Here is a 27,202-nt window from a genome sequence, read left to right as displayed (position 1 = left end):
ACAAGAGATGAATGCAGGATCTTAACCTTGTCACAACCAATCACAGCCTCAGAAACATGTGAAGCACAAGCACACGCATGCAGAGGAATGAAATGGAATGGTACTTACGAGATGGGCCCACTATAATGGAGGTGAGGATGAAGAGAGAGACAAAAAAAATTATAAAAATGAGATGAGTGAACTGGAAAGTTGGATTTTGTATTTAGAACATGAATGAAAAAAAAAACAAAAAGTCTGAGTGATTAATGAAAAACAAGTGGGATGAAACCACAATGGGTCGGCAGTAACAGGAAAAGCAGATGAGGAGGAAGTGATGAGCGAAACTCTAAATTATGTTTTCTTCATGTCATGTTGGAATTACCATAATTACAAGATGACTCTGAGCTGTTGACATCACTGGAATTGCAAAAATGTGTTTCTATGACAACACCCATAACACCAAAAAAGATGCACATGCATTTTTTGGTTCATAGCATATCTAATACTTACTATAAACATTTAAATACATTTGTAATAAATATCTATCTATCATATATATATATATATATATATATATATATATATATATATGACCTGGCCTCCACAGTCACCAGACCTGAACCCAGTGGAGATGGTTTAGGGGTGAGCTGGACCGCAGACAGACGCAAAAGAGCCAACAAGTGCTAAGCATCTTTGGTGAACTCCTCCTAGACTGTTGGAAGACCATTTCAGGTGACTACCTCTTGAAGCTCATCAAGAGAATGCCAAGAGTGTGCAAAGCAGTCATCAAAGCAAAAGGTGGCTACTTTGAAGAACCTACAATATGACACATTTTCAGTTGTTTCACACTTTTTTGTTATGTATATAATTCCATATATAATTCCAAATGTGTTAATTCATAGTTTTGATGCCTTCAGTGTGAAAGTCATGAAAATAAAGAAAACTCTTTGAATGAGAAGGTGTGTCCAAACTTTTGGTCTGTACTGTATATATATATATAATTTTCTAGATTAAAGAAAGAAGAATAAAATTCTTAAATATAAGTACACACTGAGCAGCAAAAAAAAATAGCTTTCAAATGGTGATACAGCCATTTTAGTTGTTTCTACATGATATTAGAAAGAACAATTGATAGAAGTCAATGCTTTCGTAACAAGATAACAACTAACAATATCAGGTTTTGAAAAACAACGGTTTCAAGTTGTAAAACTCACAACTATGCTAATTCCAACATGACATGAACAGGAGTACACTCATGTTACAGATTCCGTCTGTCTGACAGAGAAGCCTACAATGTTTCTACAAAGCTGTACTAATAATATTTCAGTTTCACTCACACGTTGAATCATCGTCCATCAGCTGTCAGGTGAAATCATTCACAGCAAGTGTGCTGCTATGAACATCTATTAAGTGTGTAGAATATTCTTAATGCGTGCATGTTCTCAAGCCCACAGTAATGATTTATGAAGCAAGATGTGCCTCTAACCAGATGGAAATATGTTAATTGCATCTGGCAGCTTTAAATAAATGGCTGTTGCCATAGCACTTCACTCCTGTAATCAGCAAAATGCAAGGCCAGCACGTGTGTGTGTGTGTGTGTGTGTGTGTGTGTGTGTGTGTGTGTGTGTGTCGGCTACGGCTAATACAATTTAGACTCAGTTGAGTGTGTGTGTGTGAGAAAGATGCTAAAGTCAGTGAGAAGAATATAATAGAATTATTATCAATTGCGTCAGATGTGCTGCTGTGTGGACATGTATGCATGCTCGTGTGTGTGTGTGTGTGTTTGAGAGAGTTACTGAGCTAAGCAGCATCTGTGCATCTGCACAGTTGTTGTAACTCACCGTGAACCTGAAGTGTTCCGGATGCTTCGGCTTTGCCCACGCTGTTCTCAGATAAACAGGTGTACGAGCCTTCATCTTCAGCCTTCACCTGAGTAAGACGCAGGCTGTTGTCGGCACGGATCTCAAACCTGCCAGGAAACATGCACACGCAACGAAGTTACTCTCTAGTATGCCTATAAACAGAGTTCCACTGTCCTCTGCCAGCTGTATCAGCAAAGTTTCGCTACATTAGATTTTACCACTGTAACGCTTCAGTGTGATTAACATCTGCTGCTAACAGAGTTCCAGGAGTTTTTAACTTTTATTTACATATAATTTATAAATTAGAGTAAAAAATATATTTCAATAAAACAAATAAAAATATCTTTACAAAACAAAGTACTGATTTGATAAATAAAAACAATATTTAAAATAAAATTGTAATTATTTTATTATTCAAAATAATATTCCTCTAAAGCTGTATTACTTTAGAGTGATTAACAGTGTTCAGTGAGAACTTCTATAGACATATTTTTTAAATTGCAGTACATTATTTAATAATTATTAAAAAAAATGTAAACATATATTTAAAAAATATTTGTAAAATATATCTGCAAAATATATTAAGTACTATAAAAGTCTAATATATGAAAAAGTTGTTAGCTTTTTTTGTCAATTATACTGCAATGCTGAATGGTTAAATATTAGGGGGGGAAACTATTTTATAGACACAACCTTGTATCATATTTGTCAACAGTCAACTATATGAAATATAAGATGACTCACAGGTCTGGGGGTTTGGCCAGTGCATTAACCATGTTAAAAAAAATGTTTTAATTCATAATTAAAAATAATATTTAACATAATATTTAATTATTAAGTTACATGTTAAACTGTCAGTTAATGTTGTGGGCCTGTTTTTCTGCTGGAGGTCCTGAACATCTTGTTCAGACACAAGGCTTCATGGATTCTATCAAATACCAATACTATCAAACAGACAATAAATCTAAATCTGACTGTCTCTGTTATAAATCTTATACTGGACCATGTTTGGATCTTCCATCAGGAGAGTACTCCAAAATAAAATTTAACACAAAAATGGGTCACTGAGCACAAAATGAAGCTTCTGCCGTGGCTGTCCCGGTCCTCTGACCTGAACTCTACAGAAAAAAAATGGAGTGAACTGAAGAGAAGAAGCACCATCATGGAGCTGTGAATCTGAAGGATTTGGAGAGATTCTGGATGAAGGAATGGTCTCTGATCTTTTATCAGGTGTTCTCCAAACTCTTCAGGCAAAACTCTGAGCTGTTATCTTTGGAAAAAGACATTGCAATAATTGGGTGCCAATAATTGTGGCCAACATGAACTAGAGCATTTATTTCACAATGAGATTTTCCACCTACTTTCAATTACTTCACTTCAATGATAGGTTAGAATTTTGTGAATTCTTTTAATGAAAGATCAAAAGGATAAACAATGCAGATTTATTTTCACACCTGCCTTTGCTCATATTTTCCAAGGCTGCCAATAAAAGAGGAGGGGACTGTGCATGTATACATACACATAAACAATATTGAAAAACAAAATGTAATTATTTTATCAAATAAAATTATATTTATTTATATAGTTCATATTGTTATCATACAAATGTTTTAATTTATATGCATTTTATTACTTTAATGCTTTATTATAATAATTTAATTTTTATTTATATAATACTTAATAATAATAATAATTAGTATTATTATTATTACTACTACTACTAGGAGTATTATTCATGTTTTCAATATAAAATAATTTGTTTTGTTTAAAAAAAAATGAATTCATTAGCTTTTGTCTTTAATCGTATTGTTAATGCCACTATTTCATTGCTTTTAACTGAGTCTCACCTTCCCCGAGGCAGTTCTCCTTCCTCTTTCCTCCAGCGTATGGTGGGAGTAGGGTCTCCCTGAACCTCACACTGAAAATCCACCGTGTCATCAGCGAGGACCACCTGATTCACAGGTCTGCGTACAAACATGGGCCGCTCTACAGGAGAAAGATTCCCAGAGAGATCAATGAGAGATGAACGAGAGAAAACAAAAGCTATAGGATAAAGTAGAATTACAAACCTACCAAACACTACAAGCTCGGCGGGGTCACTGTCCTTCTCTCCAACCATATTAGTGCCGACACACACATACATTCCTGCATCGCTCTTCTTTGTGTTTGAGATCATCAGCTTCCCTCCACGGATCTGTAAGGAAAAGCACACGACGATCTGTCAGGGCTATGCATTTATAAAACATCTAAGAGAAAAAGACACTAAAATCTGAGTTGGTCCCCACAGGAAGCCAAACATGTTGTGATGTTTTATGCACATGGTTTCTGGGCTCCAGAAAAGCATAAATACTAAAGCAAAAGCCAGTTTGATTGTTTATGGAACACTTGACACAGAGAGGACAGGCAAACTGATGCATTTAATAAAAGTGCTTTAATAGCCCCTTTAGTCGAGTGGCTGATAAGAGAGTCATAGACAGACAATGGGAGAGAGACAAACAAAGGGACAGAGTTGTATTGTTGAGAGAACAGAGAGAGATATATAAATATGTTTCTATTTATTGGTTTGTGCGAGTTATTAAGAGTAATGTCCTCTCTGAACTTCTTCTTTTGTTTTTCAAAATGTTACCATACCTACACATGTTTTTGTTTCAAAACTGATTTGTTTGCATGCTTTGGCAATATTAAGATGGAAAAACATAATAAAGTACACTGAAACTGAGATTAATTTTAGAGTCAATAAAAATGCATTTCTAAAAAAAAAAGAAAATTCTCAAAAAGAGTCGCAAAGGCTCCATTTATTTGACCAAAAATACAGTAAAAACAGTAATAATTTGAAATATTACAACTTAAAACAGCTGTATTTTAATGTTTGTCAAAATTGTATTTATTCCTGTGATGCAAAGCTGAATTTTCAGCAGCCGTTACTTCAGTCTTCATTGACACATGATCATTCAGATATGATGATTTGGTGCTCAAGAAACATTTATTCTTATTATTTTTATCACCAATGTTGAAAACATTGTGCTGCTTAATATTTTTATGGAGACAGTGATATGTATTGATGAATACAAGAAGAACAGTATTTATTTGACATGTATTTTTAAATGTATATAAAGAAAGGAAAAGAAAGGAAAGGAAATGGAAAGAGAGAAGACTGAAAAAATTTCACCGTTATCCTCTCGTCCTTGTCGTTCACTTTCACGTTGTTCCTCTTCCAGGAGATAGTGGGTTCTGGGTGGCCCCGTGGAGGGATGCACTCCATCACTGCCGGCTCCCCTGCTGCCACCACCACATCACTGGGGGTCTGTCGGAAATCATCCCGGAGAACTGAAGAAACAGGGAGAAAAGACAGAAATAATCAGCAACTGTGACTGGAGATCACTATGAACATAACTCCACAAACAGCGGCACTTTACTGTGTTATACTGCAGCACTTTGGGATATTAGTTTAGTGCCGTGCAATCATTTTGTTAGTTGGCTCTCCTAGTTTAATTTGTTTGCAATGTTGTCCCTGTTCTCCCCCTGGTCTTAATTTACTCACTGTCCATGTCGGCCTAATAAATAATGCATTGTTTCCACTAACGCATGACTATGAATAATTAAATCAGTTAGACACTGGCAAAAATCACCCTTCTTTTGTTACTGATACAGACAGAAAATGTTACAAACAGAACACAAAAATGACAGAGTGTGCAAAAACACAGCCTACAGCACATGCAAACGCAAAAACGGCAACATAGGCAATAACCCGCAGCGCAAATATCCTTCGATTGACCTTCCTGCACCTTTGGGGCTGATGATATCAGTTCCCCTCTCAATCTGGATTTCCATTTTATTGCCATTTACCAGATTTCTTAGCGCCAGCACTTCCAATACTTTAATCTGACCAGTGCTCTATCAACCCCTCTAAATCGTTCTGCAGCTACACGTTTCCAATTGGTGTTTGTGGCCCAGAGCGAAAGGTTTGCGTTCAGAGAGAGTGTATAAAGTGGAAGGCTTTGGATATTGCACTGGATAAGATCCAAAAGTGAACCAAACTCTGGGTCTCTCAGTAAGAAAACAATATCCAGAGCTCAGACAGCAAATAAATCCACTGAAATAGGACCCTGTTTTAGTCGGCAAGCCATGAGAGAAGGAAATGTAAAAGTTCTCTTTATAGCCGGAGGGAACAGACTGAACTCGAACACTAAAACAGGCAGCAGACACTAAATAGTGCCTGAAGAAATTCTGCTTGCAAAATCACATTGTATTTTTTTTTTCTTATCTTGATAAATCAGCAATTTTTCCTTTCCTTTTTTACATTCACTAATAATTGCTCACTGCTTATTCACATAAAAACAGTTTCCATTTCAATTTCAGTTGTACGAAATGAGAAATTATCAGAAGCCTGTATTAATATAAAATAAGTTTACTTTTTTCCTCACAAAAAAAGACGGAATTATAAGTAAATTCTGAGGTTACATCTCACAATTCTATTTTTTTTTTGTGTAAAATTCTTACTTGTGAGATAAAAAGTCCTTTATTTGTTATGCCGTGGTGCAAACAAGCTTCCATAGAAATGTGTTTTCATCCTCTTTCATTATTGATGAACTATTCTAAAATAATGACATAAATCATTCTAAAAGGGGCATGTGCCTACAGTTGGTAATTAGCATAAGACACGCCCACCACCATATAGGGGTATACGATTCAACCTTAAGTACAATAACTCTTCAAATGTATCCAAGGCCCAAGGATGCTCAAGGCCAATAGAAAAAACAACAAACAATTTTCATATAGAACATTTGTATGCAGAATCGATGCTAACACTGGGATAAATGAATAAATAAACAATTCTACACATTCTGATCTATTATCAGGCAATACAGGTCCCAGGTTAGCAGTACAGTTCTCTTATTTTTAATTAATGTACCTTCACAAACAATAATCTCTATTCACTGCCTAAGTCAGTCTCTTTTTGATACCATTTCTCCTATCTGCCCCCTTTCTGGTCTTGTCCTTTTCTCTTGACTGACCTGAACCTCTCCAAATTCTGGATTCCAACTGAACTGACAGAGGTCTGATAACAGTCCGAAGGCAGTCATCTCTCTCTCTTCCCATCCATCTTTTTCATGCTCTCTCTTGACCACACCGCTTCACATGTCTCCTCAAAATCACACAATATGACAACTCTGAAGACTTAGAGAACTTTTTTGTTTTAGCTGAAACTGACATATCAGAAGTGTTACATAAAATTTCAGAGCACAAAGACATGATTTCTGAAGCTGCGGAGGTTGAGCTTTACCCCATAATTTGCACATCAAGCCCCTAAAGATGATTAATTAATTATAGAGAGCTGATGGGGTAAAAATGTAGCATATTAAAAGTCCAAATGGTGGTATCAATGAATCTTTCGAAACTCTATTGGTTTCTCAATTCTAGAAAATATTGCTGGGTTTAGTTCCAGTAAATTAAATTCATTTAGAAGCAGTTTTTATCTAAAGTCACCATAAATAATACTATCTTACAAATATTAATATTATGAATTATTTATAGATTTTTTTTGTGTGAAAATTAACAAAAATATTGCCAAGTGATTCAGGTCCATATATACTGTATACAACAAATTACACTTTCATAATCCAACTGTCCTTAAAATGATCCCTTAAAATGTCATGCACATAATAGACTGATGACACCATAGTCAAGGTTTCGGGCTTGGGGACACCGGCTGTCCTTCAGCACCGCGAGCGGTTAGTGAGAGTTTGATACAATCTCAAGGTCCCTAATACCTCTTGATGAGCAAAGGAACCAGAGTGTTTCTGCAGCGGGTTTTCGAGATTAGAGTCACAAATCTTTATAGGCGCTATGGATCGATATAATGCAAGATTTATTAAAGCCGAAACAGACTGAAAAGCCACGGATGGACAAAAAAACAGCCGGGAACCAGCTGGAATCAAATTTGTTTCTGACTATTAATTATGGGTGAGAATTAATTGGTGCATAGGATGTGTTTACGTGGGCGTAAGTGGATCAGCGTGTACGCTTTCACTTTAGGATGGATAATGCACGGCCATTACTTCTAAATTACTGCGTTAATGTCACTACAATGTCATCGCGGCGGGCGGAAGAGTTGGGTTTGATGAATGAAGCTCTCCGAGCATGTGCTAGTGAATATATATTGTTGATGAATCCAAAGCAGGACAACAGAACAGGCAGATATTAGTGTTAACTACTGGGGCACCCCTTTTTGCACCTCTAATGGATGTCTGTCAGCTGCTGCTGTTTTAATTTCCTTCCTTTCAAATGTATGCGATGGAGTGGCATCAGGCTTGAATATACATTACACTTCGTGAGGATGTCATGGTGAATGATGGCAGCATTCCTGCTTGACAAACATGAGTGTAATTGGATGTCTACTGACATCGCATTTTAAAATAGGAAAACCCATAGCCAGTTGTGGCAATCACATTTCATTAAAGGGATAGTTCACCCTAAAATAATTTCTATCATTAATTCTTCACCCTCTTGTTGTTCCAAACCCGTAAGACCTTTGCTCATCTTTGGAACATAAATTTGAATATTTTTAATGAAATCTGAGAGCTTTCTTACCCTATATAGACAGCAAGGCAACCACCATGTTCAAGGGCCAGAAAGGTAGAAAGGACATAATTAAAATATTCCACGTGACATCAGTGGTTCAACAGTAATTTTTTGAAGCTACGAGAATAATTTTTTGAAAAGCGTCCAGATAGCACATGAAGACGGTACCACCGGTCCTTAAGAAATCCTGATACCATATTGTTTTCATTTTTTCAGTAACGACTTGCTACCGAAATTATGGGCTATGCGTCCTTTCTTAGCTTATTGCTTTATTAAACAACAAAACCACATCACTAATGTTTTAAAAAAAGTCTTAATATCTTGACAAGTTTTAAGTCAGCAGGGCATTGAGCGTTAGTTGAATCCATTTGAGCAAGTTTGGATCCCTGGCCCTACCTGCGGCTTTAATTAACCCCCGTGAACCGGTCCCAAAACACACTCTATGTGATCTTTCAACTAATTAATTTCCACACACACGCACTCACATGCATATAAACAGCATTAAAAAGGAGAGTCTCATGGGCTTATGGAGATCTAATGTTACCCTGTCAAGCCAACAACAGATCCAGTTCCCTTTAGAGAGGTGCCCTCAGATCTGAAAGAAAATTAAGTTATCGTGAACTTTCCCATTGTTGCCGGAAATACAGCTTCTAACAGACAAGCAAACTCACTATAATTATTATTAAGGGGCTTGCTAAGCCAATAAAATGTGAGTATCATCTTCTCTTGTTCCTATCTTGACAATTATGACCTTAAGATAAGGTATAAATGACTCTAACAGGTGAGAAAAGGTATAATTTCAAACTAGTCCTAGGCCATATCTGACCAAGAGAGCTCCTATAAACCCTGATTAGACTGCCAATTAGCCATTAACCCTAGGGATAAGGGATTAGGACTATGACCTTCCACCTCTTACATTGGCCTCAGGGGGAAACCCCCTCTCCTTCTTCTCTCCATCTTTCTATCTTCTCTGAAAACCAAGTCAGTGTAATCCTACCCGTGAGCACTGCAGTCCACTTCAATTACCTCCCTCTGCTGCCACTATAGCTGCATTCTGTGGGGCATGGCTAATGAATCCCCCGACTAGCAACCTTTCCCCTCTCAAAATCAATTCTTCATCCCCGCTCCTTCATTAATTTTAAAGTCGGATCTCTGACATCAAAACCGCCAACATACGACTCTGCTGGGGGCTTTCACTTGCACCCAATGCAGCTGTCTATACAGTAATGAGTCTGTTTGTTTGAGTCACTAAGCGGCAGGTGAAAGGCTTTACGGAATCAATTCAAAAGCAGAGACTGGTTTGCTTGAGGTCTTTTTCAGCATTACAACCAGTTTGGATTGCTGAAATGTGAAATCCAATATGACCACAGGTAGTTTTTATGTTTTTCAGAGACCTTTTTTTTAGCTTTAACAAAGCAGAAGTTTAAACTAAACGTACAAATGCATCAAATTAGCAATCATTCAGACTTAATGAAATGGTTTACCGTCAAGCATGATGAGGCACTCAAAAGCACGTTACTTTGTTGCTTGAAAGCATGCATGTTTCACGAGCCCTCATGAATAAAATCTAATATTCAAAATATGTGAGGAGAAATGACAAATGGCTCTCTCTCAGTGATGAAAGGTTTATGTTCGCAGGGGCGCTTTCAGCATTTGAGTTGGTCATCTGTCAATCTGTCCTCTCCACATGAAGCGATCCATCACATTCCTTAGACATATACATAGACAGCTGAAAGCTGAAGATGGCTTCATCGAAGAGGACATGGGCTGTAATCTCAGGGCGTGATCATTGCAATGCATTAATCTTATTGAATTTGGGACAGGAAATCACGAACGGTGTCAATATCAGTTTTACAAGTGCATCCTCGATATTAAATATCTGCACCGCTCCTTCCAATTTGATTTACAGATGCACAGGTGCCCAATGATGCATCTAACATGCTTATGATTACATACTATTTAATTAATCTCACTCCATTTGAGCTATGTGGGTTTAGCATGCGTAATCAGGTGTACAGGTGGTAGTTGACCGGCAGGCTATTGATTTGTCTGATTGATGAGGTATAATGCTAATCATTATCTGTGTGTGTGGACATATGGAGAGCTTTAGGCCTGTCTGCTGGCCCCTCAATCCTCTCATCTTCTTTAAATGGCCACATTTGTCCTCCAGCCCCCTGGATGTAAACTTATCCACAACAGACCACCCCTGACCACTCCAAACCAGGGCAGACCTGAGGCAGGAAAAGTGAAAAAATCTTCCACTCAGACAGACACCCACCACAACAACAACAACAAAAAAAAAGGCTAAAAAAGCCTTCAGGGAGTCTCGGGATTTGAAAGAAGTCTTTTATACTCATCAAAGCTGAAATAACCAAAACTACTGTAAAAACAGTTATATTTTGAAAAACTATTACAGCTTAAAATAGTCCTTTTCTATATTAATATTTTTAAAATGTAATTTATTCATGTGATGACAATTTTTCTAATATGCTTATTTGGTTTTAAGAAACATTTCTTATTATCATCTTATTACCACTCTTTTGTGTGTTAAACACAATCTAATACATATAAACAACTTAATTTTAATGAAAAACAACAAATGAAAAAATATATAATAATAATCTATGACAAAAATACTATCATAAACTAGGTTAGTGTATAATTCAGCAGCAAAAGATACACTAGATTCTAGAAAAAATCACGGATGCACAATAATTTTCTAAAAGCTAATGAAATATTGTATTTACAAATAAAAGTGAATAAGTCTAAAATCTGGTAGAATGTTACACATTGCTCTTTGTATTGTTGTAAAATACATTCATGAAAAAACAAGTATATATATATATATATATATATATATATATATATATATATATATATATATATATATGGGAAGTCGTGGCCTAATGGTTAGAGGGTTGGACTCCCAATCGAAGGGTTGTGGGTTCTAGTCTCGGGCCGGACGGAATTGTGGGTGGGGGAGTGCATGAACAGCTCTCTCTCCACCTTCAATACCACGACTTAGGTGCCCTTGAGCAAGGCATCGAACCCCCAACTGCTCCCCGGGCGCCGCAGCATAAATGGCTGCCCACTGCTCCGGGTGTGTGCTCACAGTGTGTGTGTGTGTGTTCACTGCTCTGTGTGTGTGCATTTCGGATGGGTTAAATGCAGAGCACAAATTCTGAGTATGGGTCACCATACTTGGCTGAATGTCACTTCACTTTCACTTATATATATATATATATATATAGAAATAAAGAAGTTTCTTTTAAATGTATAGCACAGTAATAAAGGCAGCCACATATGATAGATAGGACAAAACAAGAAAGACTATTAATAATCTTTGATTACACAGAAAAGTATTATAATACTAAAGGCACCCATATAGAGCGGCACAAATCCCGTGCGCAGAATGATGAGCTTCAGTTCTCTCTTCACAGCAGTTCAGTCAGTGTACTGCTTGAGTAAATGAATTACTCCGGGATATTGGATAACTTCGACTCAGAGAGAGTGTCAGCCACGTTAAAAAATGAATAATTTAAGTAATTTGTGGACTAGTGATTACTGGAAACGTGAACCTAAGAAGACTAAGAAGAACTGGTTAAAATGAACGATTCGTTCGTTCAGACATCACTAGTACAAAGGGAAGAGATATTGATACGTAGTCTATTAAATCTGTGCATTAGTTTATTGAGCCTTTTCTTTGAACAGTTTTAAACCTCAGTTATTGTCCGTTTCATCGTTTTGACTGTAACAGAACACAACACCCAGTTTGATTGCTGAATGGAGGATGACAGACAGCTGCAGCGGAAAGAAGAGTTTAGGTGAATTTAATCACTTCAATATTAACCTGTACCTCACATTGAACTATTGAACAGCTTCAGAACACTTTAAATATGTACACAAAAACATTTTGGTGCTTTATAATGTTTTTGTGCCTTTCATGGGGCTCAACGATAACACAATAGTTTACACACAATATTGGATTTGGATCGGTCTCGTCTGATCGCAGAATCAATCCGCAGAAAATGCCAGTATCGGAGCTGATACCGATCCCAAGTATAGGATCAATGTATCCCTAGTTTACGTTCTCATTTAGTGAGACGTCAGACGCTGAAATCACCACGGTTCAGTGTGTGTGTGTGTGTGTAAACCAAACATCTGCGCAATTCACTAACAGACACAGGCAGAAAATGCAGGATTCATACTTAAATTGACTTTTGCAGCTTTATATTTACAGATTCTAGTCCATATCGTGATTTGAATTGTGAAATGACTCTTAACTCATCCGTTTAAATTATATTAAGCCTTAAAGTTCTGCATAATTAAGGGGCGGGGGCAAACTTGAGTGACAGGTGGATTGCAACTGTCACCAATGTTGAGCTAGGTGGGTGTGGTTTCAGGAACCAGCTTCCGCCTTTTTGCCCATCTTTGATTATCCGGGTGTGTCGCACTGTGACATGCTGCCAAGATGGAGACGGCCTGCTCCACCTACTTTTGGTTTCACAAACACTCTTCGGAAACCTATGGGTATACAGTATATGGCCCGCACGAGGATTTTGTCACCTTTCCGACACATCAGATCTCGCAAGATCTTGTGCCACAATGTTACCAGAATGTGTGCTCCTTTGGAATTGAACCCATGACCTTTTGCATTGCTAACACAAGGCTCTACCACTGAGCCACAGGAACGACATTTATATTTATATATTTATATATTTTGTTGTATAAATAGTGTGAGTAGTGCACACTGAAATTTCCAAAAAGAAAAAAAGAAAAGTGAAAGTCATGACATTTGCCAAGTATGGTAGCCCATACTCAGTATTGGTGCTCTGCATTTAACCCATCCAAGTGCACACACGCAGCAGTGAGATGTGAACTCACACCCAGAGCAGCGGGCAGTTATATATCCAGCACCCGGGGTTCAGTGCCTTGCTCAAGGGCACTTCAGCCATGGGTATTTAGGGTGGAAGAGTTCATTCACTCCCTCCCACCTACAACTCCTGCCAGCCAGAGACTTGAACCTGCAACCTTCAGGTTACAAGTCCAACTCTCTAATCATTAGGCCACAGCTGCCCCCTAAATCCACAGCTGCAAAGTGTACTTTAAATACTTACTACTTGATACTAATTGACACACTTTAAAAACCACATAAATGTAGTGTGAAATGTTATTCGTGCACTCAACTGTCACAGCTTTTAAGCTGTCAAATATATGTGAAAAAGATATGAAAATTCTGTCATTAATTACTCACCATTAAGTCATTCCAAAGCCGTAAGATCTTCGTTCATCTTCGGAAACACAAATTAAGATATTTTTGATTGAATCTGAGAGGTCTCTGATCCTACATAGCAATGATGCTACCACGATCAACACACAGAAACGTAATAAGGACATCGGTAAAATAGTCTATGTGACATCAGGGGTTCAACCATGTATACTGTTTGGATTTGAGATGCAGTTGTAGATAGACTAAAAGTTTGAAATGCTGCATTTGGAGCATAAAATCTTTTTTACTATTTTTTTTACAAGTAAATTGAAGAAACACACAAACATATTAATAAAAATGTGTCCTGGGAAAAATATAGGGTCCTCATGGGCAGCCAAGTATTGGCTGAAAATATTATAGTGAGATATTTTAGCGTTTTTTCTTGAGCTGTCTGAGTGTATGAGTGATTTCCTTCTGTTCTCTGTAGTGATTTGTGGCCGCCACTAAGAGTTCCCTTGTGGAGTCAACACAATTACAGCAGCTTTGAGAAAGAGTACTTCTCTTGAATACACCTGTCTCTGGCCCACATGAAAGGACATCTCAATATCTTCCTCCAAATCTCTGGATAGATGCGGCTAAGCCTCTGCCCTGCAGTCAGTTATGGCAGGAAACAATATATCAGACTGGCCCACAACTGCAACCAAAAGAACCCAAAGAACATTTTGAGGAATTTAAACTCTAATCTTCTCTGCCATCAATGACACTTCAGAGGATAAGAGGATCTAGATCAGGTTTCATTTCTCCTGGCTATGAGATGCCACAGCAGCTTGGAAGAGGTTGGATTTCAGAGGTCTTCTGCAGTCACCTTAGCATCAGTATGGCCCAGTGCCGAACACATCTGTTGCTGTCAATGGACCCACGGGCTGGACTGGCTCCTGACAGAAGTGGGATGGGAGTAAAGAGGGGTGGAGAGGTAACAGGGGAGTTGGGGGGTGGATCTGATGCTCGAGGCGTGTGCAGCTTGGACATCTGTCCCTCTCTCCTACCCCCACCAGCTAACATCCCCACAAATACACACTATAGTGTGCACACACACACACACACACACACACACACACACACACACAGAGCGATCTGCTGCCTTCAATGTTCCATCATCCCAAACCCCGATAGGATCAAAGAGGCCTCTCCAGACATAATGAGTCCGGTGTGAGCTCAGGGCAGAAGCCCAGACTGATATTGCCTTGGGGACAGTGGGAAATCAACACTGCTTGTACGCCATAGTCACTTTTTTCGGTCTCTTTCGGCTTTTGTTTGCAGTGGAATTAGCATGTGCGTGTTTGTCATCATCTAGACGTTCATTTAGATGCTGTCTCTGCTGCTTAGCCATCACCTGAGTCCTGTCAGAACACAACAGCTGGGATCTCTCGCTCCCTCTGTCTCTCTCTTTCACAGCTGATTGATGAAAAGCATCTGGATCCACTGATGTGGTGACTATGACGGAAAATAATTTCCTCCATGTGTGAGTAACGCTCTGATCCACCAGGCTGATGTTAATATTCAGGTACTGTCACAGCTTAATGGCTAAAAGTTTATTAAACAGGACAAACAAAAGTGAAAAGGCTTAAAGCTAAATTAACAATTTTGTGCGGTTTCACTGATCAGCAAAAAAAGATTTATCATTTCAGAGAATTTGAGTGTAAATTGAAAAAAATTGAAGTAAAGCAAAACACAAATAAGCAGTTGAAAAGAGTCTACATTTTCTACATAAATAGTAACTGCTGTATAAGCAAACAAACAAATAACTTAATAAATATAAGTAAAGCTGCAGTTGGTAACTTTTGACGCTTTAGCGGTTAATAAACAGAACTGCTTGCGTCTTGCGGAAGAACATCGTAGCCGGAACTACTTCTCTGTTTATGTCTATGAAGAATCACAAAAGGTACAGGGTTACTCCCCCGCGGTATCCACGAAGCAATCGAAAATAGTCTGAATATAAACACTTATTATAGGTGCACCATAGTGATTCATGACAGGCTAAAAACACAGTTTGGAAAATGGATTCATGGTGTACTCGCTCATTATATAAATTTTGTAAATTTTGAACACAAAAAAAAAAGTTACGAACCGCAGCTCTGATTGGTTGTTTCTTACCGGGAGCGGCAAATTTCTGCAAATGGCAATAGGACCACTGGGAGGAGCCAGAGGAGCTTGATTTTTTCACAGATTATCTGTCTCATATTCTACTGTGAGGACATAATGACAGGTTTAACAAATATGTAAAAAAAAATACCTTTTTACAAAAGTTACCTACTGCAGCATCTGCTATAAAAAGATACATAAACAAGTAAATAATAAATATGTAACTTGTAAGTAAATACGTAAGAAAGAGAAAAACATTCTAAATTAAATAAATTTTTGTAACGCTGCAATCTTTTGGTTGCATGTTCTGGGACACAAGTTATCTTTACAATGCTCGTAAACCCTACGGCGGCAGACACCATGTCAAGAAATAACAGTGATATTTCATATGTTTTACGACCCAAAAGTGCTCCCCAGCACCCCTATCTAGCCTGATGAAATGATATGCATTCTATATGAGGGACGGGGAGAATGAGCTACGGAGAGATGTAGGAGACGTGCTGCAAAGGTACATCATTTCAAGGCTCTTAACTGCCCATAAACAGGCCCGTCTGGTCTTCCCCGAAACCTTTTAGCCCTCGCCATGTCAGGGGAACAAATTGAAGTTATAGATGAGTATTCTTTATGGGCAAGGCCACATGTGCAGTGCTGGAGGTGGGTGTCATTATCCAGGAAAAAAAAACGAGGAAGAGGGGGCGTTTGACCGACGGTGGGATCCAGAGGCACAGAGCCAGAGGAATCGACTCTAACCTCCACCCCATTCACTGTTAATCACTGTCCCACCAGCAGCTGCCTTAAGCAGCCCGTGCTAGCTACATCAGAATACGCCAGCCTCATTTAAATGACAGAGAGATGGTGTTTTATACAGAGGAGACTAATGGAGAGACGGTCATCAGGGAGGGAAACAATCTAGCCATTTCAAATGTGCACTCAGACTGCATAAAGATTCAGTAAATGGTTTTGGGAGCATATTCCAATGTGTTACGTGTATCACATAATCTTTCTTCTGAATAATGTTTAGAGATGTGTTCATGTCTAAACCCTTCAGAGCTCTCTATGTGAAGTTCAAAAGATTCAGCTCTATCTATAAGTTAATCGCAGACTCTCGTCTGATAAAAGATGAGATCTTTAAAGGGGTCTTCGCCTAAAAATAAAAAATTGCCATCTCACGCTCATGTCATTTCAAACTATGTTTATATGTATATGTATATACGTGTATGTATGTATATAGTGTGTGTGTGTGTGTGTATATATATATATATATATATATATATATATATATATATACACACACACACACACACATATATATATATATATATATATATATATATATATATATATATATATATATATATATATATATATACAGTCTTGTTCAAAATAATAGCAGTACAATGTGACTAACCAGAATAATCAAGGTTTTAGTATAGTTTTTATTGCTACGAGGCAAACAAGTTACCAGTAGGTTCAGTAGATTGTCAGAAAACAAACAAGACCCAGCATTCATGATATGCACGCTCTTAAGGCTGTGCAATTGGGCAATTAGTTGAAAGGGGTGTGTTCAAAAAAATAGCAGTGTCTACCTTTGACTGTACAAACTCAAAACTATTTTGTACAAACATTTTTTTTTTTTCTGGGATTTAGCAATCCTGTGAATCACTAAACTAATATTTAGTTGTATGACCACAGTTTTTTAAAACTGCTTGACATCTGTGTGGCATGGAGTCAACCAATTTGTGGCACCTCTCAGCTGTTATTCCACTCCATGATTCTTTAACAACATTCCACAATTCATTCACATTTCTTGGTTTTGCTTCAGAAACAGCATTTTTGATATCACTTCTCAATTGGATTAAGGTCTGGAGATTGGGCTGGCCACTCCATAACATTAATTTTGTTAGTTTGGAACCAAGACTTTGCCCGTTTACTAGTGTGTTTTGGGTCATTGTCTTGTTGAAACAACCATTTCAAGGGCATGTCCTCTTCAGCATAGGGCAACATGACCTCTTCAAGTATTTTAACATATGCAAACTGATCCATGATCCCTGGTATGCGATAAATAGGCCCAACACCATAGTAGGAGAAACATGCCCATATCATGATGCTTGCACCTCCATGCTTCACTGTCTTCACTGTGTACTGTGGCTTGAATTCAGAGTTTGGGGGTCGTCTCACACACTGCCTGTGGCCCTTGGACCTAAAAAGAACAATTTTACTTTCATCAGTCCACAAAATGTTCCTCCATTTCTCTTTAGGCCAGTTGATGTGTTCTTTGGCAAATTGTAACCTCTTCTGCACATGCCTTTTTTTTAACAGAGGGACTTTGCGGGGGATTCTTGAAAATAGATTAGCTTCACACAGACGTCTTCTAACTGTCACAGTACTTACAGGTAACTCCAGACTGTCTTTGATCATCCTGGAGGTGATCATTGGCTGAGCCTTTGCCATTCTGGTTATTCTTCTATCCATTTTGATGGTTGTCTTCCGTTTTCTTCCACGTCTCTCTGGTTTTGCTCTCCATTTTAAGGCATTGGAGATCATTTTAGCTGAACAGCCTATCATTTTTTGCACCTCTTTATAGGTTTTTCCCCTCTCTAATCAACTTTTTAATCAAAGTACGCTGTTCTTCTGAACAATGTCTTGAACGACCCATTTTCCTCAGCTTTCAAATGCATGTTCAACAAGTGTTGGCTTCATCCTTAAATAGGGGCCACCTGATTCACACCTGTTTCTTCACAAAATTGATGACCTCAGTGATTGAATGCCACACTGCTATTTTTTTGAACACACCCCTTTCAACTAATTCAACTAATTTCCCAATTGCACAGCCTTAAGAGCGTGCATATCATGAATGCTGGGTCTCATTTGTTTTCTGAGAATCTACTGAACCTACTGGTAACTTGTTTGCCACGTAGCAATAAAAAATATACTAAAAACCTTGATTATTCTGGTTAGTCACATTGTACTGCTATTATTTTGAACAAGACTGTATATATATATATATATATATATATATATATATATATAAAATTGACAGAAATCAATTTGCCTGCCAATCACATTTGCAATGCATGGGCAAGTTTCAGTTGCTTACATCATTATGTTTTTGTGATGGAATCTAGACTTCAACAACACTTCATTTCATCCTTTTCAGCTCTTCAACAAAACATTTGTTAGCTTTGACTTTAAATCAGAAGGAATCATCTGAACTTAATCAGACAAGCCTTGAATCTTCTCATCTTTGATGCCTAACAAGAGGTCAGCTCCAAACCATTCACATAACCTCCCTCACGTCCCAATTTCATCGTATTATGAAGCGTTTCGCAACAACTGAAGCTACAAAACCACTTCAATCAAGTGTTTTGTAGGGAAAACAGCTGCTCAGTGGGTGGCTGACTGTCCAACACGTTCACCCTACTGTAAACTCATCATTATTCAGTGCTTGGGATTGCACGTGTAAACCGTTACCAGCCTCTGCGCTGCTGGACACAACGCTGGCCCACAAAATGCCTGACTGGAGAACAAAAGTAGAGGAGATAGGGGGATGAGGGATGGGAGGATCTCTGCATTGATGGCACATCCAGGAAGAGTGCCCCAGGCAGCCCCCCATAGCTGGTCTTTTTGTATGCAAATACCAACAACAATAAATCCATTAGTGATGTGGTCTAATCTGGAGCGTGTGGCTGACCACGGTGGAGGCTAATAGAGACATGGTCTTTGGAAAGAAAGAGGATTACTTTAATCTAGTGATGGTCTGCACTTCTCAAGCTTAATGAGAGGACAGGACCCAACTCTATGTCTTTGTCCATCATCGCCCCCCTTTTCGCTAATGAACTGTCCCCCAATAGTCCACAACCATCTGGGGAAACTGAAATGTCCAACTGTCCAAAATGAACCAGCAGGTGATCTGGGACTTATTTTGCTTTTTTGTTGTTGTTGCTGATATGCCATATATTAAAAGTATATATTATTTTGTATGTCCATATATACATTTTATTTGTATTTTTTTCTGTTGCAAGACTGCAGTTGTTGTGCTGTTGCTGGGAGCTCTGGAAAAAAATATCATTTTATTTGTTAAACACAGCCAGTTCTTGCCTGAGGATGGCTCGAGGTAGGAAAGCTGATGCAAAATAAATTTATTGATTTTAGGAGAGGCACTTCCTACAGGAATGTGCATAAAACTAAAGATTAACCAATGTAATACACAGAGAAACACAAAATTGGAAACGACGCTGCTTTTGAAGGAGTTGAACGGAATGAAACCGGCATCAGATATACTGTCAAAAGCTTTCAATTTGTTGTACAAAAACAAGTGAAGCGCTTGTAAATGGAATTCAACAATCATGAGAACAATGTCTGAAATAATCAATGTGCCACCAGCAAAGATGTTACTTCTTTAATGGATTCTCAACAGACTGCAGAAATCGAATGGAGTATGAGCTTACGAGGCAAGTACAGCGCTCTTTTACCACTCCACACGTGGTACTGAAATCATAAGAGGAGACAGTGCTCAAACTCAGCGGAGCAGTCAAATTCTGAGCGCGCTCTGCATGACGCGTCAGTGCATATCAGCGGGACAGGTCTCAGGATAAGGCTTGACATTGAAGCCTTTCCTCGCAGGGGTTTGGGGAAGGATTCTTGCTCAGCCGAAATCCTCTGATCCTTCAAGGTGAGCCTGTCTGCTAAAAGGAGCTATGGAGAGCATTATACGCTTTTGAAACAGATGTCACAAACGTGTGCAGGCTTTATTTTTATTAGATTGGTTGACACTGCTCGAAGAAACTGAACTGTCATCATTTGTTCCGGATTCAGTTTTGGTTCAAAAGACCGTTAATTTTTACATTTACAGAAAAAGACCTGGCTTGGATTTGTGTTACTCTAAGGGGCCAAAACCAGTAAAAGGAAGTAAAGGCCAACGGAAATGTAACAGCTTAAGCAAGTATTGCTTTTGCTGGCAGTGTGTGTTTCAATGCTCTCCTACCTTCTAAATACAGTCCAATATCCTGGCCCACTGCTCTCTCCCATCTCTCTGATGCCAGCTGGCAATGCCAACGAGAGAGAGGCAATCAATCATCCCAGGGCTGGTGCCTGCACAAACTCTCGGGGTATATGGATTGCACAGCCACATACTGTATGCAGTGGAAGGAAAATAATTTAGCATTCCGACGACCGGTTCCCATCAATCACAGCACTTAAACAGGCTTACTAACTTCATTTTAAGCTTAAATGTCGGTTCCCCACTCTAAAGATCTGAGGTGTTTTAAAAATAAGGCTAAAGTTCAGATATGGATAATAGTTATTTAAAAAAAAATATATATATATGTCGTCCTACAGGAAGCCCTTAAAGTCACCTTGCAATTTAGTATGCCAGTAAAATGGACAATTACAATTTTATGATCTCTGTAAGGAAAATGAATAGATGCAATTAAACAGTCCCTATGGTGGTCAGGCTCTCCCAAAGTCAACAACAAAGATTACACATTCATTTAACCACAACCACAGAGTGAAACGACTGTTTCATGAGGGACACGAGTACGCAAAAAGTGCAATTAAATACTATAAACCGGAAAGTTCAGAATGTATATGCAACTATTATTATCATTATAAACTATATTCCTTGGCATGAAAAATTACTTATTGTGATTACTTATTATCTATTATTATTATTGAATTGTATTTAGATGTAATAACAGGCTTAATTATTATTATTATTATTGCTGTTTTTATTATTACAGTATATTAAGATTAGATTTATTTAGATGATGATGATTAAACATACTACTAATAAATGTAACTACTAATTCTACATTCAATTTCAGACCAAGTAAACTGAGGTGTAACTACAGAGAGACAAATGAGAGTTGGTTAGGTTTCAGAATTGGTGGCAATGATTGAAAGTGGATGGGGGCTTCCTAGGGTGTCAGAGGTGGGCTGCGTTGTCCCCTTTGTCCTGTCTGCTCTGGTCATAACCCTGACTATACAAAAGCACACAGCTGCACCCCTGCTTATCAAATGAGTGGGGGTTTAGTCTAAACTCATCCTCACACCACCTGTTGATCATATAGCTAAACAGTCTCTTTCTCTCATTTCCATTAATATTTATTATGACTATCCTTACTTTATCTCTCTCTCTCCCTCCGAGATGGCCTTGTGTTCATATGTCTGATCGGTGTTCCTCCAGGCTGACTTTAAAACATTCATTAGGTAGTGAGAGAGTTGAATAGCCAGGGGACAGAAGGCCTGTCTCGCCCCGTGTCCGAATGACCCCACCCTGTCAGCAGTCTCCCTGACCCCTGGAGTTCGGCAGGCTAAGTGATCTCATTATTACTGCAGGGACACACACGCAGCCACACGGGCGTCTGATTTTGCTGGTTAATATGTATTTGTTAGAAAAATGCATTTCCAACTTGGCACCTCTTTGGCAAATTCAGGAAGATTAATCGCTCACATATTCCCAACGAAGGCTCTGAAATAATAAATCTACTTCGTGGATGCATCTCATCAAAGTCTGAATGACGTTTTAGCAGCTTTGCGGGACTGAAATTGTCTTCTGAGTCGAGATGAAACGGGAAGTTGGATCACAGAAATCTGATTTATGTAGGGTGTGTAGATGCATTAGAGCTGCAGTAAAAGACTGCTCAAATCTAATTAAAAACCTTTATAGGCTTTTTTTTTTTTAAGATGCTCTTTTCTGCTAGTTTCTTTATTGGTTTATACTGAGGAGTTTGGAAATCTTAACTGCTCCAGGCCACCCTTCAGCACCTACACGGGTCTAGAGCCAAGGCAATAAAGATAATAGCACAGAGGGCAGGCAGCCCAGAGGGGGACAGCATGCCCTGCTGAACATAAGAAACTATTACTTTAGGTTTGTCCTGGACTGAGGAGCTTCACGTAAATAGGCTTATCTGTAAGGATGTCTCCAGCTTAAACCCTAGAGGTGCAGAGAAACCCATGAGCAAACCCTTCCATCACCAGCAGAATGGCCCAACTGACCTTACTGGTATTTTTCATATTTTCACATTACTTTTACAAAATATTCAATCAATTTTTGATTTAATTAATTATAATTGAATGGTTATTCATCTAGATTTATTATTATTTGATACAATATATCAAAGTTTTAAACTTCAGCTTCATCACTGTGTCTGTCATGCGACTCTGTTCCCCTTTCGGGCTTGAACTGATGGTAAAACTAAGGACATTATTAACTGTCCTTACGTTTATTTTTAAAGATGAAGCTAGCGATTATGGAAAGGGGCATTGCAATTCTGACAAATGCTTGCAATGTTCGGCCAATCAAAATGCTCTGGGTCAGTTGGCCAATCAATAGAGATTGCACTTGTTGGAAAGAGGGACTTGGTAGAAAACGAAGCGTTTGAGAGAGGCAGGGCATAGAGGACTTACAATAATGTACAGTATTTGAAAATTTGTTTTTTTAACATTAAAGCATGTCTACATATTCTGTTACACCAAATGCACAAAAATAAGGGGGGGGGGGCATCATATGACCCATTTAAATCTAAAATAGTAAAACCATTTTTTTAATAAATATTTAGTATATTATTAACTAACTATAAATAAATAAATAAAGTTTGCTAAATATAAACTTGGGGAAAAAGGAAAGGATTCAATAGAATATTTTTTGCTGTGCTGTCGAGAATCCTGAAATTTCGACTAGGTTGCTGACATCACGACAATCTTAGTTACAATTCAGACCAAATTGGCTGCTGAACCTCCCCATAAGTGAAAAGTGTGAAAGTTTCCCGCTTCTCACAGCTAATCAATACAGGGAACAAGAGTATCATATTTTCCTTTCACCTGTTCATTCCCAACATTCCACGGAACAGCTGCTGTTCCGTCTTCACCTGTTCTCCTGGAAACCAGTCCTGACCACCCCAAAACAACTTTCATTAGAAGCTCCAAATGGCGGATGTTTACCCATAAGCCAAGCAAAAGTATAAAGAGGAGCGACACCAAATGCTGAGCATCATTTAAAAAGTAATAAACCACAAACCACAGATGAACTATCACGGATCCATTCCCTTTCATCTATCATTTAACGTGTGAGAGTTCTGTCACTGTAAATCATCCCAGCTCCGGCTTCATCATCTGAGTAATGCAACCGTGCCTACATAACTCATCACCTCGATCATAAATACTGCCTTCAAAAGCAGCATATATAAACAGGCTGTTAAAACACTCTCTGGGAATTCAGTCCCTCCCACGCGTACCAGGCCAAGAGCCTGTTTATTCTCACCAGAACATCTCACGTTTGACCGAAGATCTGTGCCCTCCTAATGTACGACATGCTGCCTGCTGGTGGCAGATCAACACGCCTGGCATATGGGTTCCCTCCTTCTCCTTTCTATTGATTTTTTTTACCTCCCTTTCTCGCAATATATATACCTCACTCTGCCAAACCCCCGAAACCTGTGAACCACACAAGCTCTATTGCTGGCAGAAGACCCCTCATTCCCATCTCCCGCCCACCACCTGGCTGATGGATCCATGCCACGATGGAGAAAGATGATCTCCATGCAGAGAGCTGGCACTATGTACCCAGATCTCATCACCACAATGCCCACACAGCTTATTCCTTCAAAATAAAGCTATTCTGAACTTTTATTGCATTAAAAGGATATCAAAGGAACAGATCAACCAAAAATATACATTGTGTCAACATTTACTCAATCCTCATGTTATTCCAACCAGTATGGCTTTTTTTCTACTGTGGAACATCAAAGACGCCATTCTGAAAAACATTAGTTTTGAAACCAAAAAGGACAAAAACAGGTGTAAAATTCGCCAAACTATATTATTTTTGTTCCAAATGAGTCAGGACTGAAACAACGAGTTGGGGTGTAAATGTGGGCTTTCATATGTTTATGTACCGGTTATGACAATCAATTTAGTCTTGCGAAAAATAGCCTCAATTAACAAATTAGGGAAATTTCCATTAATAAAACAAATACATTTAAAAAAAAATTAAATTAAACATTTTAATTAAATTAAAATTTATGCATTTTACAGTGCATTCAGGCTATCAATTTTTACATATCATGTGTTTCCGGGGAATCGAACCCCCAACCTTGCGCTTGATAACACAATGCTCTACCAATTGAGCTACAGAAACACTAAATATATAATGAATATATCTCAAATTTTAGACTGACAACTGACTAAGCTATACTATCAATGTATATTTTATGTACAGGATTCTTTCTTGTTTTTGGCAAGCATTCCCTGGAGGAAATGTCCCACTGTCGTCTAATAGCAGAACCAAACATATCATAACTAACGATATACTGTAGACCACTTGGATGATGGGGACACAGATAAAGGACAGGACAGACAGTTGGCAAGGATGTGTGGTTTAGGAATCTAGACCTAGAATCAACTCCTGTGGGGTTCTAGAACTATTTGTGTACCAGAATTCTTTCCACTGCGCACATTCAGTCTACAGTTAATGATAATGACAGTCTCGTTGGAGGAACATAGACTGCAAACGTTTCTGCTCAATGTGAGAAGAACTCATCCAAAAACCTTTCATTTGTAGAGGGAACGCTCGGGAAGTTCAGATGCTTGATTATGCGTTTAGCTTGTTTACGGTCCACTGAGGTAAAAACATATTTTTTAGATACCGCTGTAAAAGGAGTTACCAAGACATACAAATTTCCGAGCATTAAATTGAGTCTCGTATCGTATTCTGGATGAAAACCACCATCTTTAATGCAACGCTGGAAAACTAATTTTCTTAGCAACAATAAAAAATGTTTTATTCAACAGACCATCTGTTCTTTAACCCTTGTGGATCACGAACTTACAATGAACTTGGAGTTTTGAAACAGCACAGTGTATTTCAGGTGTGGGATATCACTAATAAATGAATCTGAAATGTAGGTTAATGGTTTTGGTAACCGCATCCAACAATCAGTCCTATAACTGAATGGAGTTATTCTTCAAATCCAATCTGAAAACTCAAAAATATGTGATATGGAAATATGACTTTCAATGCTGATAAGAAAGAAGGAATAAAAATCTAACTGAAAAGAAATCCAAGCTGAAAACGCTGCTCGAGAATGAGAATAAATATCATCATGCAGCAAATAACCGTTATTTCCAGCTTTGGAGAGCTGCACCAACTTCAATTAATTCTGAAGACATCAAAAGTAACAGTTTCTTTGCTTTGCCTTTTAAATAAAGATATTGCAGCTCAACAGGGAGGTTCAGATCCTAATTAGATAGCAGAGTGTGAGTGAATTGTAAATGCTTTGGGGTTTGAAGCGTTTTGCAATAAGAACGCATGGAAGAGGAATTTAATAGACAGAATTTATGAGTTGCTGGAGACCGAATCTGCGTTCTGGCTTTGAATTGAGTAAGAATGGTGCTATTTTTTCTGAAGCGGTGCCAGAACATGGGGACTATTGCGTCTCGCTGATATCTCGGAGCAGATGGTGAAATACTCGAGCAGGTGAGGGATCTGTCCTCTGACGACACCATTTAAGGTCTGCAGGCCACCTATAAATGATTCTGTATCAGAAAGCTCTACGGTCACATGCCAAAAACATAACGTTGCGGTAGCATAATGAAATTGGCGATAATCTAATGACCGAAATCAAATAGTGCCATCAGCATTTAATTAGTGTGTATTGGATATGGGAAGCCCTGCTGTTAAACCTGGAGCCATTCCATTAGAAACACTGAGATGCTGGTGGATTTTTTTAAGCTAACATCTGTCACCTGGAAGCCGCCAGCATTCCGCTCCTCTCTTGGCTATTTCTGGGGCTGAATTTATCTCGAATACCAGCTCTCATCCATCTACATTAATATCACAAATCAGATTACCTCTTCTAAAACTAACAATGACCTCAGTGCTTCACTCCGCCAGGGACGATGGTTATGGGCCGCTGCAGCGAGTGGAAGACTAAACAAGATCAAATGGAGATGGAGGAGAAGGGAAAAAGATGAGGAGAGCAGGACAAAATGGTAAAGCTTTATAGAGGCGGCAGAAAAAAGATGAGCACTGCGGAAATTTGCTGTTGGAGAGATTGAGGAAGAGAGTACGAGGCAAGGATCAGAGTACAAATGAACGACTTACTTGCGACCTCCAAAGAGGCATTACGGCTGACGGCTTCGCCCAAGTAATTTCTCGCTACGCACACGTATACTCCTTCGTCAGGCTTGCTGCGTCTTCCGTGAACGATTCGGAGGAAGAAGAGGGAACCGCTGGGGAGGAGCATGCGATGGGAGCGTGGATCCTCACGGTCCGTTTCGACTCTCTCGCCATCTTTGTACCACTCCACCATAGGGGTCGGCCGACCTTCGGCCTTGCAGTTCAATGTGGCGGGCTCGCCCTTGGAAACAATGAGGTCTGAGGGGTGTTCGACAATCCGTGGCGCGGCATCTTCCAACCTAGGCCGAGATC

General features: G+C 38.7%; 1 protein-coding gene across 1 annotated transcript; it reads right to left on the bottom strand.

Moving 5' to 3' along the window:
* Positions 1-27,202, bottom strand: LOC113083714 (roundabout homolog 2-like; the record flags this gene model as incomplete). Its single annotated transcript, XM_026254690.1, has 6 exons — positions 1-120; positions 1,821-1,948; positions 3,689-3,827; positions 3,915-4,035; positions 5,011-5,168; positions 26,876-27,202. Coding segments are annotated over 6 exons (953 nt in total), but the record flags the coding sequence as incomplete, so codon positions are not given.

This window comes from Carassius auratus, unplaced genomic scaffold (genome assembly GCF_003368295.1).
Source record: "Carassius auratus strain Wakin unplaced genomic scaffold, ASM336829v1 scaf_tig00039194, whole genome shotgun sequence".
NCBI lineage: Eukaryota > Metazoa > Chordata > Actinopteri > Cypriniformes > Cyprinidae > Carassius > Carassius auratus.
This window is presented reverse-complemented; position numbering and strand designations above follow the sequence as displayed.